This window comes from Limulus polyphemus, unplaced genomic scaffold, assembly GCF_000517525.1.
Source record: "Limulus polyphemus unplaced genomic scaffold, Limulus_polyphemus-2.1.2 Scaffold1077, whole genome shotgun sequence".
NCBI lineage: Eukaryota > Metazoa > Arthropoda > Merostomata > Xiphosura > Limulidae > Limulus > Limulus polyphemus.
In genome coordinates, this window is record NW_013666687.1 from 170,360 (window position 1) to 184,997 (window position 14,638).

Genomic DNA, 14,638 nt, shown 5'->3' on the forward strand with positions numbered 1-14,638 from the left:
ACATTATCTTGTGAGGGGCTTGTTAATATATATAGCTATCGATAGAGGTTTTAAACCGTGTATTATAGATAGGATTTATATATATATATATAAACTAATAAACTACACATTTCAGAATTCACCAAACTACAGATAATAACTAAGGATAATAAAAAAAGAATATGTTTGCCATATGTTCCGTCACTTTCAACAAAGTAAGCAACGTGTTCATGAATAATACAGGTTGTCTATTAGCCTTTACTCCTAAATTAAAACTAATGAATATTATTTATGGTGTTAAAGGATAAATGTAGGGTATATAAAATCTCTTACAGTTGTAGCTTGAATTATATCGTACAAACAAGCAGCAATTTGAAGTTTCGAATTAATAAATACATAAATGCCGTCGAAAAATTGAAAACTAGTGATTCGTCCTTGGCGGAACATGTGGCAAACTCATCGCATAATACTGAATGGGATAAAGTTCAAATACTTAAATAAGTTAAGATAAAAATGAATTAAACATAAATGAATCTCTTGAAATTATTGAATATAAAATTATTTTGAATAGAGATCTAGGCCCTGGTGCCAGAGAAGTAAATATTTGGAAATCTATTCTGTAAATGGCATTGTACAATATGCAAATTATACACGTACACTTGCTGGTATAAATAATGATATTTCCTGTGTTTCTTCCGGTCTCTTGAAGATGGTGGAACGTTTTCCGCCGAAACATGATGAGTTTTTAATTATATATTTTACTTTTAAGAATGACAAGTCCAGTCCACCTAGCGATAATGAATTCGTTTATTTATTCAATAACGTGTGCTACAGGCTACGTTCACTGGTAGGCCCAACTTCATAAACAACGTTTCAACAGAAATTCCGAAACTAATGTATGCTTCACTTATAAAAATAACATACTTGCAGGACTTCCTCTCTAATCAATTAGTAACAAACTGGTTGATTCACTGTTAGCTTACCAACTGAATCACTGGTTAATTCACTAACTAACTCTTAACTTATGCACTGTATACTTTATTGAATCATATGCTAACTCATACAGTCATTTTTACATTATTACTCGTTTTCTACTTATTACACGAAACTTCTAATTGCTTAACTTTCATACAATTACTAGTTGACGTCATGGCATGCAAGAAACGTTTCAATTAGAATAATAAAATATTGCTTATAAAACAATGATAAATTATGTTTACAGTATATCAAGCCTGCTTTCCCACTTAGAACGCTGTTGTAAACTGCTTTTAGTTATCTATAATAGTTAATATTATTAGTAAATATATGTAGTATTATGAATTATGCCCCCTCCCCCAGTGGCACAGCGGCATGTCCGCAGATTTACAACGCTAGAAATCGGATTTCGACACCCGTAGTTTGTTTGTAATTAAGCATAAAGCTACACAATAGGCTTTCTGGGCTCTGCCCACCACGGGTATCAAAACCCGGATTCTAGCGTTGTACGTCCGCAGACATACCGCCGTGCTACTGGGGGCGACACCCGTAGTGGGCAGAACACAGATAGCCCATTCTGTAGCTTTGTGCTTAACTTGAAACAAACAAACAATTAAGAATTATATTATTTTTTTATATTTGAAAACTACTTATTCTTACGTTTATAACTTTCGAAACAAACCAAATTGAATATCTTGATGTAAAAGTTATGCTGTAACACATTTCAACATTCTACATTGTTAAATAGAAAGCTTTGTCTTCATAAACTTAATTGTAAAAGATAGGGTAAACCAAGTATAAAAAATTTTCATCAGCTGTGGAGTAGCTGGGTTCTTTATGTACAATAGTATTTGCGCTTTTTTTTTTTCATTTCTATATTTCTACTGTCAGTACTCAAATTCCATAACGAGGTTGTTCATTGTATATATCTATACTGCCCATACTAGTAATGTGTACAAAGGATTATTTCATTAATAATAACAATATCCAGTAACATGACAAGTAAATTAAAATAAAAGTGCATATAATGTTAAATTCAGAGGAACAAAATACATTAACCTGTACAAACTGCATACAAATAAAACCACACTTAGGCAAAACGCCTAAGCTGGAGAAGCAGCGAGACCTTTTTTAGCTTTCTATACATTTTATGTTCAGAAGTGTTAAGATTAGATTTAAAGCATTGTAGAATTCCTTTCCCTACTAGTTGAGTTGTGCAGAACAACTTAGTATAAAATCATCTTTTATGAAGTTTTTAATTTGGATGATTAAGTTATAAAGTTCAAAAGAGAACCTCGTCACGAACAAGAATAGTAAGAGAAAAAGTAGATATTGAAATATTACACGTTATCTACGTTGTCTCATATTTCTTCTTTATTGTCTCCTGATCATTTAATAGCTGTACAAAATATATTGTAACGAAAATTATAAATGACAAACCAAGGTTTGATGTATTGATTTCTATGTCTGATGACTGTGATCCAATATATATATAAAACTAATGTTATTTATTTCTCGTTAATTAAATTTATTGTACATTTCAATTTTGATTACATTAAAGCTGTTTATGTTAGATTATTTTCAGCCAAATATATACATGTGTATCTTCAGTGGCCTTGCATTAAGCCATAACCTGCGAATTTCAGTATGTTTTTAAAATCATATAACTAAAGACATTTCTACTCATAGTCAGTATTTCAACGTTTCATTTCCTGTAGATAAAACTTATCCAGATATGATTCCAGAACCAGACTACAGTGATTCAGAGGAAGACAAAGATCGAAAGATTCGCCAGCCCCGGTCTAGATCTCGATCAACTGGTGGAATTCAATACAATAACGAAGGTTTGATTCTGCCAAAGAAACCTGCTAATCCATGTCTAGAATCATCTGAGAGACAAAGCCTGCATAGGGAACTGCTTTTCAACCAGAGAATGTAGGCATTCCGTTTCTTTTTCTGTTTGTTACTATTATAGTTTTTTTTCTTTTTTTACCTAAAGGTTATAGAAAATATATACAAAAAATTTGCAAGAGTAATTAAACTTAAATACGATTTGCACTCATTACTTGGAAATGTTGATTTATAATAGTTAAAAAAAATACAACTAAAAATACTAAGGCATTACTCCACAAAAGAATAGGAACAATGCTTCGAGTAATTAGGATACAGGTTCGATTACGTACATTCGAACGCATCACCTAGCAACAAACCCTCGAGTATCTCAACCATAAGTCTGAGGATATATAATGCTAAAACTCGGATTTCGATACCCACGGTAGGCTGAGCACAGGTAAGATAGCACATTTTGTAATGATCAACAATAAACCAAACCAGACAACAAGGATCAGCAATGGAGTGACACCTAGCGGAGTTTGAAATTAATATTAAAACGAAAAATGCTGTAGATTTCAACAATTTGCTCTCTTTACAAGATATGAGAAAAAAATCGTCCAAAATAAATACCCACATAAAAACAGTTGCATAAATGCAACCAAACAGTATATATATATATATATATACACAAACATATATATATAAATTTAACATATATAAAATTACAATTGGTGTGAAATCGAAAAGGTCCACCTTTCAGTGAAACCTGGAAACTGAATTAATGTTACTAACAAAAGTATTAAGTTTCAATTTTTAAATTAAGTCCAATCAAGTTTTTGTTCTATTCAATTAAACAGTGCCTAGTAATGTTCAATGGAGCAATACTATTGTTCTGATTGATGCCAAAGGAAGAATAAAGTTTTTGAACTCTGAGTTCTGTCAATGGCACCTCTGATTGACCTTTTCTTCTACCAAATTCTTTCTTGGAGTAATGTTCTAAAATTTTTAATGTTATAAAAATATTTAACTTATTAGACAACATCAAACCCACTCTGATAGATTATTTATAGAATATGATTTTGCTGAAAGCTTGGATAAAGCAGGTAAGCTTAAATGTGTGTGTGTGTGTGTATATATATGTATATATTATTATATATATATATATATATATAAATTTCAATACGAAAACAGATAAAAACTAAACCTTAAAATTGTTATAAGTAACTCATATTTAGTATTTTTATCTTACCAAAATTAATATCATAGGTCTTCATGAATTGTTTAACATGTACTATCTTCAGTGAGAAACTCAAACTCATAGCCAAGAAATTCAACATAGAAGTCTGGTGGAAATCCTACAAGACATTAAGGTCCATTCTGGTAAAAAAACAAACAGCAACTTACCAATGAAAAACACAAAAACGTCATTTATGAAATTCTATGTTCCTGCAACAAAACATACATTGGAGAAACGAGAAGAAGACTAGAGACAAGAACATAAAGACAGTACAAGACTCATGAAAACACAAAATTCAGCCATTGCAGAACACGCCAAGTCAACTGGACACAAAATATACTGGGATAAAACTAGAATCATCGACACAGACAAATTTTGGAAAACTAGAAAAATTAAAGAATCTATTTATATTAACAGAATTAAACCTTCACTAAACAGAGATTCTGGATTAGAGGTGAGTAACCTGTGGCTATCATTGGTTGAATGTACAGGAAATATCTCCTCCAATCAGAAACAGGTATAAACAAACCACTCATAACATGCTCTCCACAATCCACAAGAATATTATAAATACCGACAACATCTTACACACACACTGATCTGAAGACGAAAAGCGGAAGACTTTTGAAACATTGTCCTCTACACTTGTGTCTCTACAACAGGCAGTTGCTGTCCATTCTACAAAGTTTCATCATGAATACTCTGCCTAAACAATCTATCAAAGACTAGTCAAATGATATATAAATGAATATTTCATTAGCTTCTGAAAATGAATTCTGAGGTTACCACCATTTTTATAATCATCAAAATATAAGATACTACAGACTATATTCAAACATTAAAAGAATAAATATTTAATATACTTTTGAAAATTATATCCAAATGAAATTCCAAAAATCTGTATATCATTAGTTATATGCATGTTTCAGGTATCTTGTTGTAAGAATACAAAATTGTTGTAATGCATTTGCACATACTACCAGCCTTAGAAGGGTTTACCCAGTTTATTTTTGTTTAGTTATGATCACTTGCTGATTTGTTGATTTTTTTTCACTTTTGGCCATTCTTTCTGTATGATTTTGTGACATTATGGTCACTTGATAATGAGCAGAAGTTTTTGAAGGAAGTACAGGCTGTCAGAGCTGTTCAAATGTTGAAAATCATACAAACAAAAACAGGTAAGAGGTTATTTTCGCGTTTTTGAACATACTATTATACAACTGGTTTGTAGAGTAGACACTGTGAAGAATCATTTAATTCATACATTGCTGCACTTTGTAGAACATGGCCTTTGGAGTCACAGTTTACTGCCTATGCATTCAGTATATACTTCAGGATAGAAATAGGAAGAAACATATTTTACAAATCCAGCTTAATTTAAAAAAAGACCTGCTTCACAGTCAACTACACTTCACACCTTGTTTGTACTTCTACCAAGATCATCAACATTGGTAGCAATGCCACTTAGTGCTTGCTCTCTTCTTCACTAACTCATGTTTTATGTGTGTAGAGAGCAATTTTCTCAGTATTACGTTACTGAATATGGTCCTTTCTGTATCAAATCAAATGGTTTTTACAGATATTATTGTGATTGTGAGAACCAGATTTGCTTCTCAATGATATATTGAAGTCTTATTGGATCCACTTGTATGTCCTTTTGCAGGTGCATTTGGTCCAAACTTTGTGTTTGATACAGGATAATGCTTGACCTCACTGTTTCATTATCATGACTGTCTATAAGTATAACAAGGAAACATAGGTCATGTTTGGTCAGCAGGAAGTTCTAGTCTAATTCCCACAGAATACTTCTGGGACCTCTTTGAATGCCATGTACACCAACACTAACCCACAATGTGATATTAGGGGGCTAAACATTGCACTAATTAATGAATAAGGCAGTATGCCTATCTCATCATCTGCAAACTGATTTGAAGTATGTCCCACATAATAGAGATGTTTCAATGCTGGGGAGGGTGTACACCCATTATGATCACCTTTCTTTGCCAAATATGCTTTTTCAGACATATTTATTCCTAATTCTGATCACCTTGAAACTGATGATACACAGGTTGTATAGGGTATTTAACCAGTAACATTATTGTCATTGAAATTGATGCATTAATTGTAATCAGCGAGTAAATGTTTCTAAAATGGAAAAAGCTCTGCTCTTCATTTTCTTGAAGAGTAATTTAACTATAAAATATTTATCTTTAAAATTTTTCAGTAGTTTAGTTCAGTAACTTCTGGGATTGGACATCGTTAAGTAATCCATAAAACAGTTTGGACTATAGCAGTTCAAACAATTCGTCTATTCATAAATGAAACTATTTGTCTTCTTTAAGATAATGTAACATCCTATATAAGCACCATAATATTTGTAAAAAGAGTACAGTAAAGTGCATCATTAATGTTCAAAAGCATAATGAACTCAATAACTTATTATTCTTATGAATATAAATGGCATGTAATGAGCTAAACAACCAAATACATACCATTAGTTTTTAACCATGTCCCATTTTTGATTAAATTAATATATCATATTTTTTGTTAATGGGATTTACCTACAGAGGAAGAAGTGTTCTAAATCAGAAAACAGAACTTCAGAAGGCTCTAGAAAAATTCAAAGATGAGCAGAAAAAAAGGGAGATAGAAGAAGAAAAACACACTAAGTGCACAGCCTTAGAAAAGAAGTTGGAACAGCAGGCCATTAAAATCAAACAAGTAAGATTATAAATTGTGTTATAAACCATAAAATCTGAATATAACCAAATAATACAAGTATATTCATATAACAATAACAAATTAATAAAATAATCAATATCTAAATACTTATTTACAAAGGAGAGGAATTGGTAAAAACAAAACTAAAATCTGAACCAAACAAATGTATAAAAAGTACTGAAAAACTTTGTAGAATACAACTGAATCATTGCTTCCAACCAAAATATCAAATATATAAACAATTTTGCATTCTATCTATTAAACCTAACAGACCTTACCAATTGTTTTGTGATAGTATGGGTTTATGGGGAACAAAAATTGAACTAAAGGGCTTATTTTACACGACAAAATGAAAGAAATAAAACAGAATCTAATCATAGATCTTGCACATTAATGTTTTATTATTCTTATTCAGTAAACTTGGGTTGAAATTCATTGGTCATAGTAAATGTTTTCAAGGCTCATGATGTAAGACGAAATACATTTATTGCTAAATCATGCTGTTTTTGCACATGAATGTAATAAAGGTGTTTCATAATTTTAAATATTTTTGAATGTAAATATTTATTTATTTTCAACATTTTATTACCTGTTGTAATGAGTATATTTTGAAGTGACACATAATACATTCATATCCTTATGCGACATATTTTTATATTGCAGTTGTTTAATTATCACCTATAACACTTTTTAAAAGCTAGCAGGCAGATATTTATCAAAAGAAGATTATCATTGAACTTTTTTGGAACACTTAACTCAGGTATCAATTATTTAACAAAATCATCCACCTCTGGCAAGTGAAGCAAGGCAGAGCTGAGTATAAAAATTGAATAACAGGCATTCTTCACATATGCACTATACATATTAAGCCATACTTGTATGGGGACTATCCAATATCAAGGAAAACTTTCTGTCTGTCTATTGATGCATCTCATCTTAAAGCAGTTGACCTATTCAGACCAAATTTGGCATGCTAACTTAGTAGTCCAAAAGCAAACCAAATTCATATTAAACTTTCCCATACATTTAAAAATAAAAATATCCCATATATCGTTACTGCATTAGCTATTGTAAATAGCTGAAATTGAATAAAACTTCACACCACAAGCAAATTCTACAAGTCAAAGATGATAAATAAAATGTTCAGCATTTAGGCTTGTTTCCTGTAATAACCAAAATCTACAGTACTAAATTATCCAGCTACAATGTATAGAATAAAGATATTGCTGCTGTTTAAGTTTTCTACTCTTTTCTGATTCACACCATTTAACTTCTGGTTTATACTAGGGTTAAAATAAATGCTTAAGCCTGAATTAGAGAAGTATTTCATAATTAAAATATTTCTAGGATATATCTAACTTCTTAATGTAATATATATAGTTTTCCTTAGAAGCAAAATTCAAGATTATTATTAAATTTAATGAATTAAATGTACTAAATTCAGCCAGTAGAAATTTGGAACACATCTCTACGTGAAATGGGCTGCTTTGAAAAAATAACAAAATGACAATTGATTTGTCATTTCTGTCAAGTTTCTCGACTCAACTGGTACAGCTCCTCACTTCCAACAACTTCTTGGAGAATGAATGCTACTGAAAATCCTCATAGAGATTTTGCTCATTTTTAGCCAATTTTTGTGTGTTTTCCACCTTTTCAAAAAAAAACAGAAAGGAGAAAGAGTGCTCTCTCCCTAAAATAACCTGCAAAACCTTTAATGTAAGAGCTTCAAATAGAAAGCCTATTATAGACTGAGAGTTCTCTTTTGCTGTTAAACTTTCACCAGGTCTGTCAGGCTTTCAGAAATCAAGGTCAGAGCTGGGTATGCAATTTTGCTGCTCAAAATATTAGTCAAATTGCACATTTACTTAATTATCAATTATAATCTATCCAGCAAAATTCTTGAGAACTTTCAGCTTGAAAGCTCAATCTGCTTTATCTAATAAACATTTCTCACTGAGAGAAATGGGGATTTTGTATTTTCTGTTTCAAAAGTACAAACACTAATAAAATATATTTTGATATTATTGGATGGGAATAACCTTAACAGTGTTATGAAAGAAAGGGATCATGGTGAAGTGGTTGATCACTCTCTTATACCATCCAAGCAGTGTGCTGTTGCTAGTGGTATGGCAAATAGGATTTTAGGTTGTACCTACAGAAATATTCAATACAAGTTTAAAGAGGTTATAATTTCATTGTACAGGTCACTTGTTAGGCCACGTTTGGAGTATTGTGTTCAGTCTTGGGTTCCTTACCATAGGAAGGACATTTAATTGTTGGAAAGGGTTCAGAGAAGGGTTACTAGAATGGTGCCTATGATGGAGGGGTTGAAATCTCTTGTTTTTTCTTGAAAAAAAGAAGAGTTGGAGGGGATCTGACTGAGGTGTTTAAGATTGTTAAAGGAATTGATAGTGCTGATGTATTGTCTTAATGGTGAAAATGGTAGAACTAGGGTCACAAATATAAATTGTGGCAGGGTAAGAGTCATCTTCAGCTAGACAGTTTTATTTTTCAAATAGGGTGGTTGGCCTTTTGACTTCAGATGTTGTAGAAACAGTACATTTAAGTGAGTTTAAGATAAAGCTTGATAACTATATGAATGATAAGGGTTGGCTTTGAGGTTTTATTTGTTACTTATATTTTCTATTCTTATTGTTTTTTGTTTAATTTTAATAGTTATAGTTTATGTTAGAGAATGGGACAGCCTAGATGGACCAATAGGTCCTTTGTTATCCCTAGACATTATATTATGTTATATCCTTGGTTTTCAAAACTTTCCTCTAGAATCTGTAAGAAGTTCAGTGTTTTTGATTGTTCTTTATTTGTTGCTTCTCTAAGCAATCTTGCCTAATTATGTTTCACACTAAAATATTGTTATTATTTTCTTACCTCAAATTATAATCTTAATTGTTAAGAAAACAGTATGTTTTTAATTTATCAAAAGCTTTATTTTCATGTTTTTTCATTCATGAAAAGGTTAGATAAAATAAAAAATCAGGTACAGGGCTGTCAGAAGTGGGGAAGCAGTTGCACTCTCTTTTCCCAGTTATAGTCCCATTGGTATTAAACTGTTTATGAATATATGTGCAAAAACATCTAACTCTTTTTTTAATAAAAATTATTCCATCAACAACAAAAATTTGGTTTAGTAGAAACTACATAATATGATTGATGAATAAGCTCCCTCCATGGTAAAATTTGATGTAAAAAAATAAACTAAAATATATTAACAAAAGTCAGAGCCGGCAACTATAATGATAGTCGACAGCCTGTATGTATGTATATTAGTATATGTATTATATTCTGACTATCATCAGAAGGGTCCCTATACAATTGAATGGCAGAATCCAAACAATCGCATTTGAATTAGAAAAGTCATAGTAAATGTTTTATAAGCATAAAAATGTATGATACTAGTGCCATAGCCACAATGGGGCACCTGAGGTGTGTGCCTAGTTATTTTTTGGAAAGGGGCCCCTGTGTGTCCCATGATATTAAATCTATAAAGGGGCCATTGGTAATAAATAGACAAGAAGACCCCCCCCCCCCTGATAGTAAATGGAGAAGAAGAGCCTCTTACAGATATAAAATTTTAAATAATTTTAGTGTGATTACGTACTTGCTTAATCTTTGTATATTCCCATGAAATCAATATAATTTACTGATTTCTGTGTCGCTACAGTATAAGCATTGTTTACAAATCATAGCTATTAATGAAATTACATTAATTTTTCTGGCCACATGAATGTTGATTTACTATCCATTACTCATTTTGCAGCAATTAATTATTTGTGAGTGTCAGTTGGTATGATAGTTAATTAATCGTTTTGCCCTGACCCATTGCATCATGACACTTTAGAAAAGTATTCTGGTGACCTACGTTATGAATACCAATATGATCTGATTTCTTTGAATACCATTTTCACCTTCTATGTTTGTTTTTTTATTAACTTTAATGTGCATCATTTTCATATCTATATTAAAATTATGGGCTCCAGGTTTAGAGTAAATAATAGGCCCCCCTGAGAAAGTCACATCCTCCTTTTCAGAATTCTTTGTATGGGCCAGAGGTAAGACATAGCTAATATCTTTAGAAAAGATTTCCCAGGCATTGTTATGATTACTTTTTCATTAGTTTCTGTATGTCAGTTTCTAATTTTCTTTCTTTAAATAATTTTGGAAAGTTCTCAAAATTCTTTTTCCCTTGTATTGAGGTTGATACTGTTACTAAACCTGAGTCATTATACAAAATGTAATATCTTTATTTGAACTTACAAACAAATATCTATTCACTATTACATATTCTACAAGTTAAGCCTCAGAATTAAAGACAATGTCTATAAAACATTTCTTTCTTCAATTTCAATTACAAATCAATACTCGGTTCTTGAAAAATTCTTCAGTCTCACGTGAAGGACATAAAGTTTCTCCTTTACTTTTATTGTCTTTTATATCAAAGGTTTTAAACATAATCTACTAATATCAACTGCCAAAATATATCCATCTATCGGATAAGAATTTTATACAATAGTAGAATAAAGAATTACAAATAAACGTTTTTAACCTTCGTTATCATGAACTTTTATCTAAACAGTATAAACTACTACCAGCGACCAGAATGAAAAGAATTCAGGCCATTATTGAGAAACTGAACTAAACTAATTTTGTCATCATTATAAAACACTGTAAAGTTATTCATTCAAATTTTAGACACACTTCTATAATACCATGCAATTATACAACATGTACTTGAATGTTGTGAGAGCCTTCAATTAAAAATCTTGGTTTAGCATGTTCCTTATAGAACGAAAAAAAAGGTGATTGCATGTTAAGCACCAGGTTGGCTCACAAAGGGTGTAAAGTTTAAAATTACAGAAAAGCATTATAAATTTTAACAGGCCCCTCATGAGCTAGTGGGGAACATTTTTGTTGAAAAAAAACTACCCAATCTGGTTTTTCTTAATTTGAACTAAAATTTTTTGGACATTTTTATTGGCTAAAAAAGAAGGCATTTCTTGCACCCTTTTAGCATTGGGGCTGTGAAAAGTAATTTGAAGTGGTAAAGTGATTGAAATCTGTCAGTGCATTACAATTTTAACGGCCAAGCACAAGAAGCATGGAATTCTCCAAATGGCACACAGAGGTATTCAAGAACCATTTAAAACCACCTTAGTAGATATTGTGCAGCAAGCTGAGTACAATATTATGCCTGTAGCTGCTTTCAAAGTGTTTCTGTCTTCTCATCCTACTGCTGACTATCGTGATGCTTCGACCTTCCCTACCAAATCGCAGTGAAATTATTTGTATTTCAATTGAAAGCTAAACATAAAAAAGTGATAGCAGAAGCATAAAAAGTTGGCAATTACTTAATTAATGATGCTGAGAATGTGGTTTTATTGAAATATACTGAATTTACTCCCAGTGGGTAGACCTTTGTATTAGCTAGTATGAAGACTTGAGGATGCTGTATTTCACTTAAAAAGTTATCAATTTACAAACGATAAGTTGTCTTGAAAAGATACGTCCAAAACCACCCTCTTTGGGAGTTTCCAGATTGAACTTACTTTTAATTTTCAACAAATTCTAGTGTAAAGCCACCCTTTGGCTCCTGATGGATGTGTTAAAAGTTTAAATTGACTGGTGTAATTGAAGATTTAGAGAATTCTAGAAGGTCAAGGGAGTTAATCAAATGAGAAATTGAAAAAGTATATCAAGAAAAGACTGGCTAAAAATGTACAAATTAATAGTAAGGATTTCTTTAAATACATTATGGGTAAGTAAAATGTTAGGATGGGAGTAGGGCCTTTGAAGGATGATACAGAAAGGATCATATTTGATGATTATGGGATAGTTGCGTTATTAAATTCTACTTTTTTCTTCAGTGTTACCAATGAAGATTTAAGCAATGTTCCTCATCCTGAAAATTTGCTAGATGGAAACATGATTAAGCAAGATGATTACAATTAATTCTGAACTTGTTAAGAAAAAATTGGAAAGTTTAGACAATGATGAAGTTTTGGGCCAGATAATATTTTCTCAAGGGTTTTGATGGAAGTTAAGAATTTGATATGTGAGCCACTTCCTACTATTTTTTGTTAGTCCTTAAATAGTGGGCAGGTGCCAGATGATTGAAATTTGGCTAATGTTACTCCTATTTTTAAGGGAGGTGATAAAAGTTTTCCCAATAATTATAGGCTTATTAGCATTACATCAGTGGTGGGACAAATTTTGAAATTTTGATGACAGATGCTATACAAAGTCAATTTACAAAATGTAAAATTTTAATGGATAGTCAGCATGGTTTTATTAGAGGAAGATCTTGCCTTTCTAATCTTTTGACATTCTTTGACAATGTTACTGCATATGTATATCAGGGTATATCAGACTTGTTAAAAAAATTATCTATGTAGTTGTGTGGGTTAGGCTGACTCATTGGATAAAAAACTAGCTGAATGGAAGAAAGCAGAGAGTTGTAAATGGAGTTCGGTCAAACTGGATCAACGTTAGGACTCAATATTAGGACCTTTGCTCTCTTTGATTTACATCAGTGACTTATATGAAGGAATAGCCAATACGTTATTTAAATTTGTTGATAATATTGTTACGTCTCCGTTTGTTAATTAATTTTCCGTAACTTCGTTCCGACGAAACTTTAGCGACACAAGTCCTTACTTAATAAAACTGGTTTATTCTTTCCGAATATAACTTTACGATACACTTAATCTCAATATTCGCGCTAAAAAAACAGTATCACGAACGAACGTTAACTTCAACAATACCCTGTGACTGCAGTTCAATTACTCACTGTCTACACACACATTACCTCCTGTCACGTTGTCACCCTCTTTTATATACCCGACTACCCTATATCTAGTAAATACTAGAACATTCGTCAAAGTACAGGATAGTTCTAGAAACGTGGCGTCATAGTAGTCATGTAACTCGCTGACGCAACAATATTAAGGTTTTGGGTGTTGTTGGTCTGGCTGTGAGGAGGATGCTGTTGCTTTACAAAGCATTTTGATTATTTCATGATTTGTGTGAATAAATGGCAGATGACTTTTAATTATGATAAAATGCAAGGTGATGCATACAGGATATCATAACTTGACAGGATTAACCTTAAAAGTATTGTTGCGTCAGCGAGATCACGTGACTAGTATCATGCCACTTCTGTCTCGAACCTTCGGGAGATTACTAGATATAGGGTAGCCTGGTATATACAAGATGGTGACAATGTGTAGGTAGTGAGTAATTGATCTGCAGTCAGAGAGTATTGTTGAAGTTACGTTCGTTATTATAGCGTTTGTTTTAGCGCGATTGTTGAAATTAAGTGTATCGTAAAGTTATATTCAGAAAGAATAATCCAATTTTATTTAAGAAAGGACTTGTGTCGCTAAAGTTTCATCGGAACGAATTTACGGAAAATTAACTAACGACTGGAGGCGTAACAAATTGGTTACAGAGAGTGGAACAAAAAAATGAAGACGAGAAGCGGCAAATCAAACTACAGCTTAGCAGACTTTATGGCAGCAATACAAGAGCAGCAAAAGAAACAAGAAGAACGAGAAAATGAACGAGAAAAGAAACAAGAAGAGAGACAACAGCAGTTGCAAGAAAACCTGCAACAGTTGCAGCACGAACAGCAAAATAAACAAGAGAAATTACAGCAGTTGTTGTAGGAAAAAGAAAAGAAACAAGAAGAACGAGAAGAGAAATTACAGCAGTGTTTGGAGGAAAAAGAAAAGAAACAAGAAGAAAGATTACAGCAGTGGCAAGAAAACCTGCAACAGTGGCAGCTCGAACAACAAAATAAACAAGAAGAGAATTTACAGCGGTTGTTAGAGGAGAAAGAAAATAAACAAGAAGAAAAATTACAGCAGTGGCAACTGG

At 31.9% G+C, this 14,638-nt stretch overlaps 1 protein-coding gene across 1 annotated transcript in view; it reads left to right on the top strand.

Annotated features, from left to right (window-relative positions):
- Window positions 1-14,638, top strand: part of LOC106462028 — an 84,218-nt gene that overhangs the window by 59,906 nt on the left and 9,674 nt on the right. The window contains exons 3-4 of the mRNA XM_013921900.2: window positions 2,673-2,889; window positions 6,592-6,745. Coding sequence (XP_013777354.2) covers window positions 2,673-2,889; window positions 6,592-6,745 — 371 coding nt within the window. The remainder of the gene's footprint in view (window positions 1-2,672; window positions 2,890-6,591; window positions 6,746-14,638) is intronic.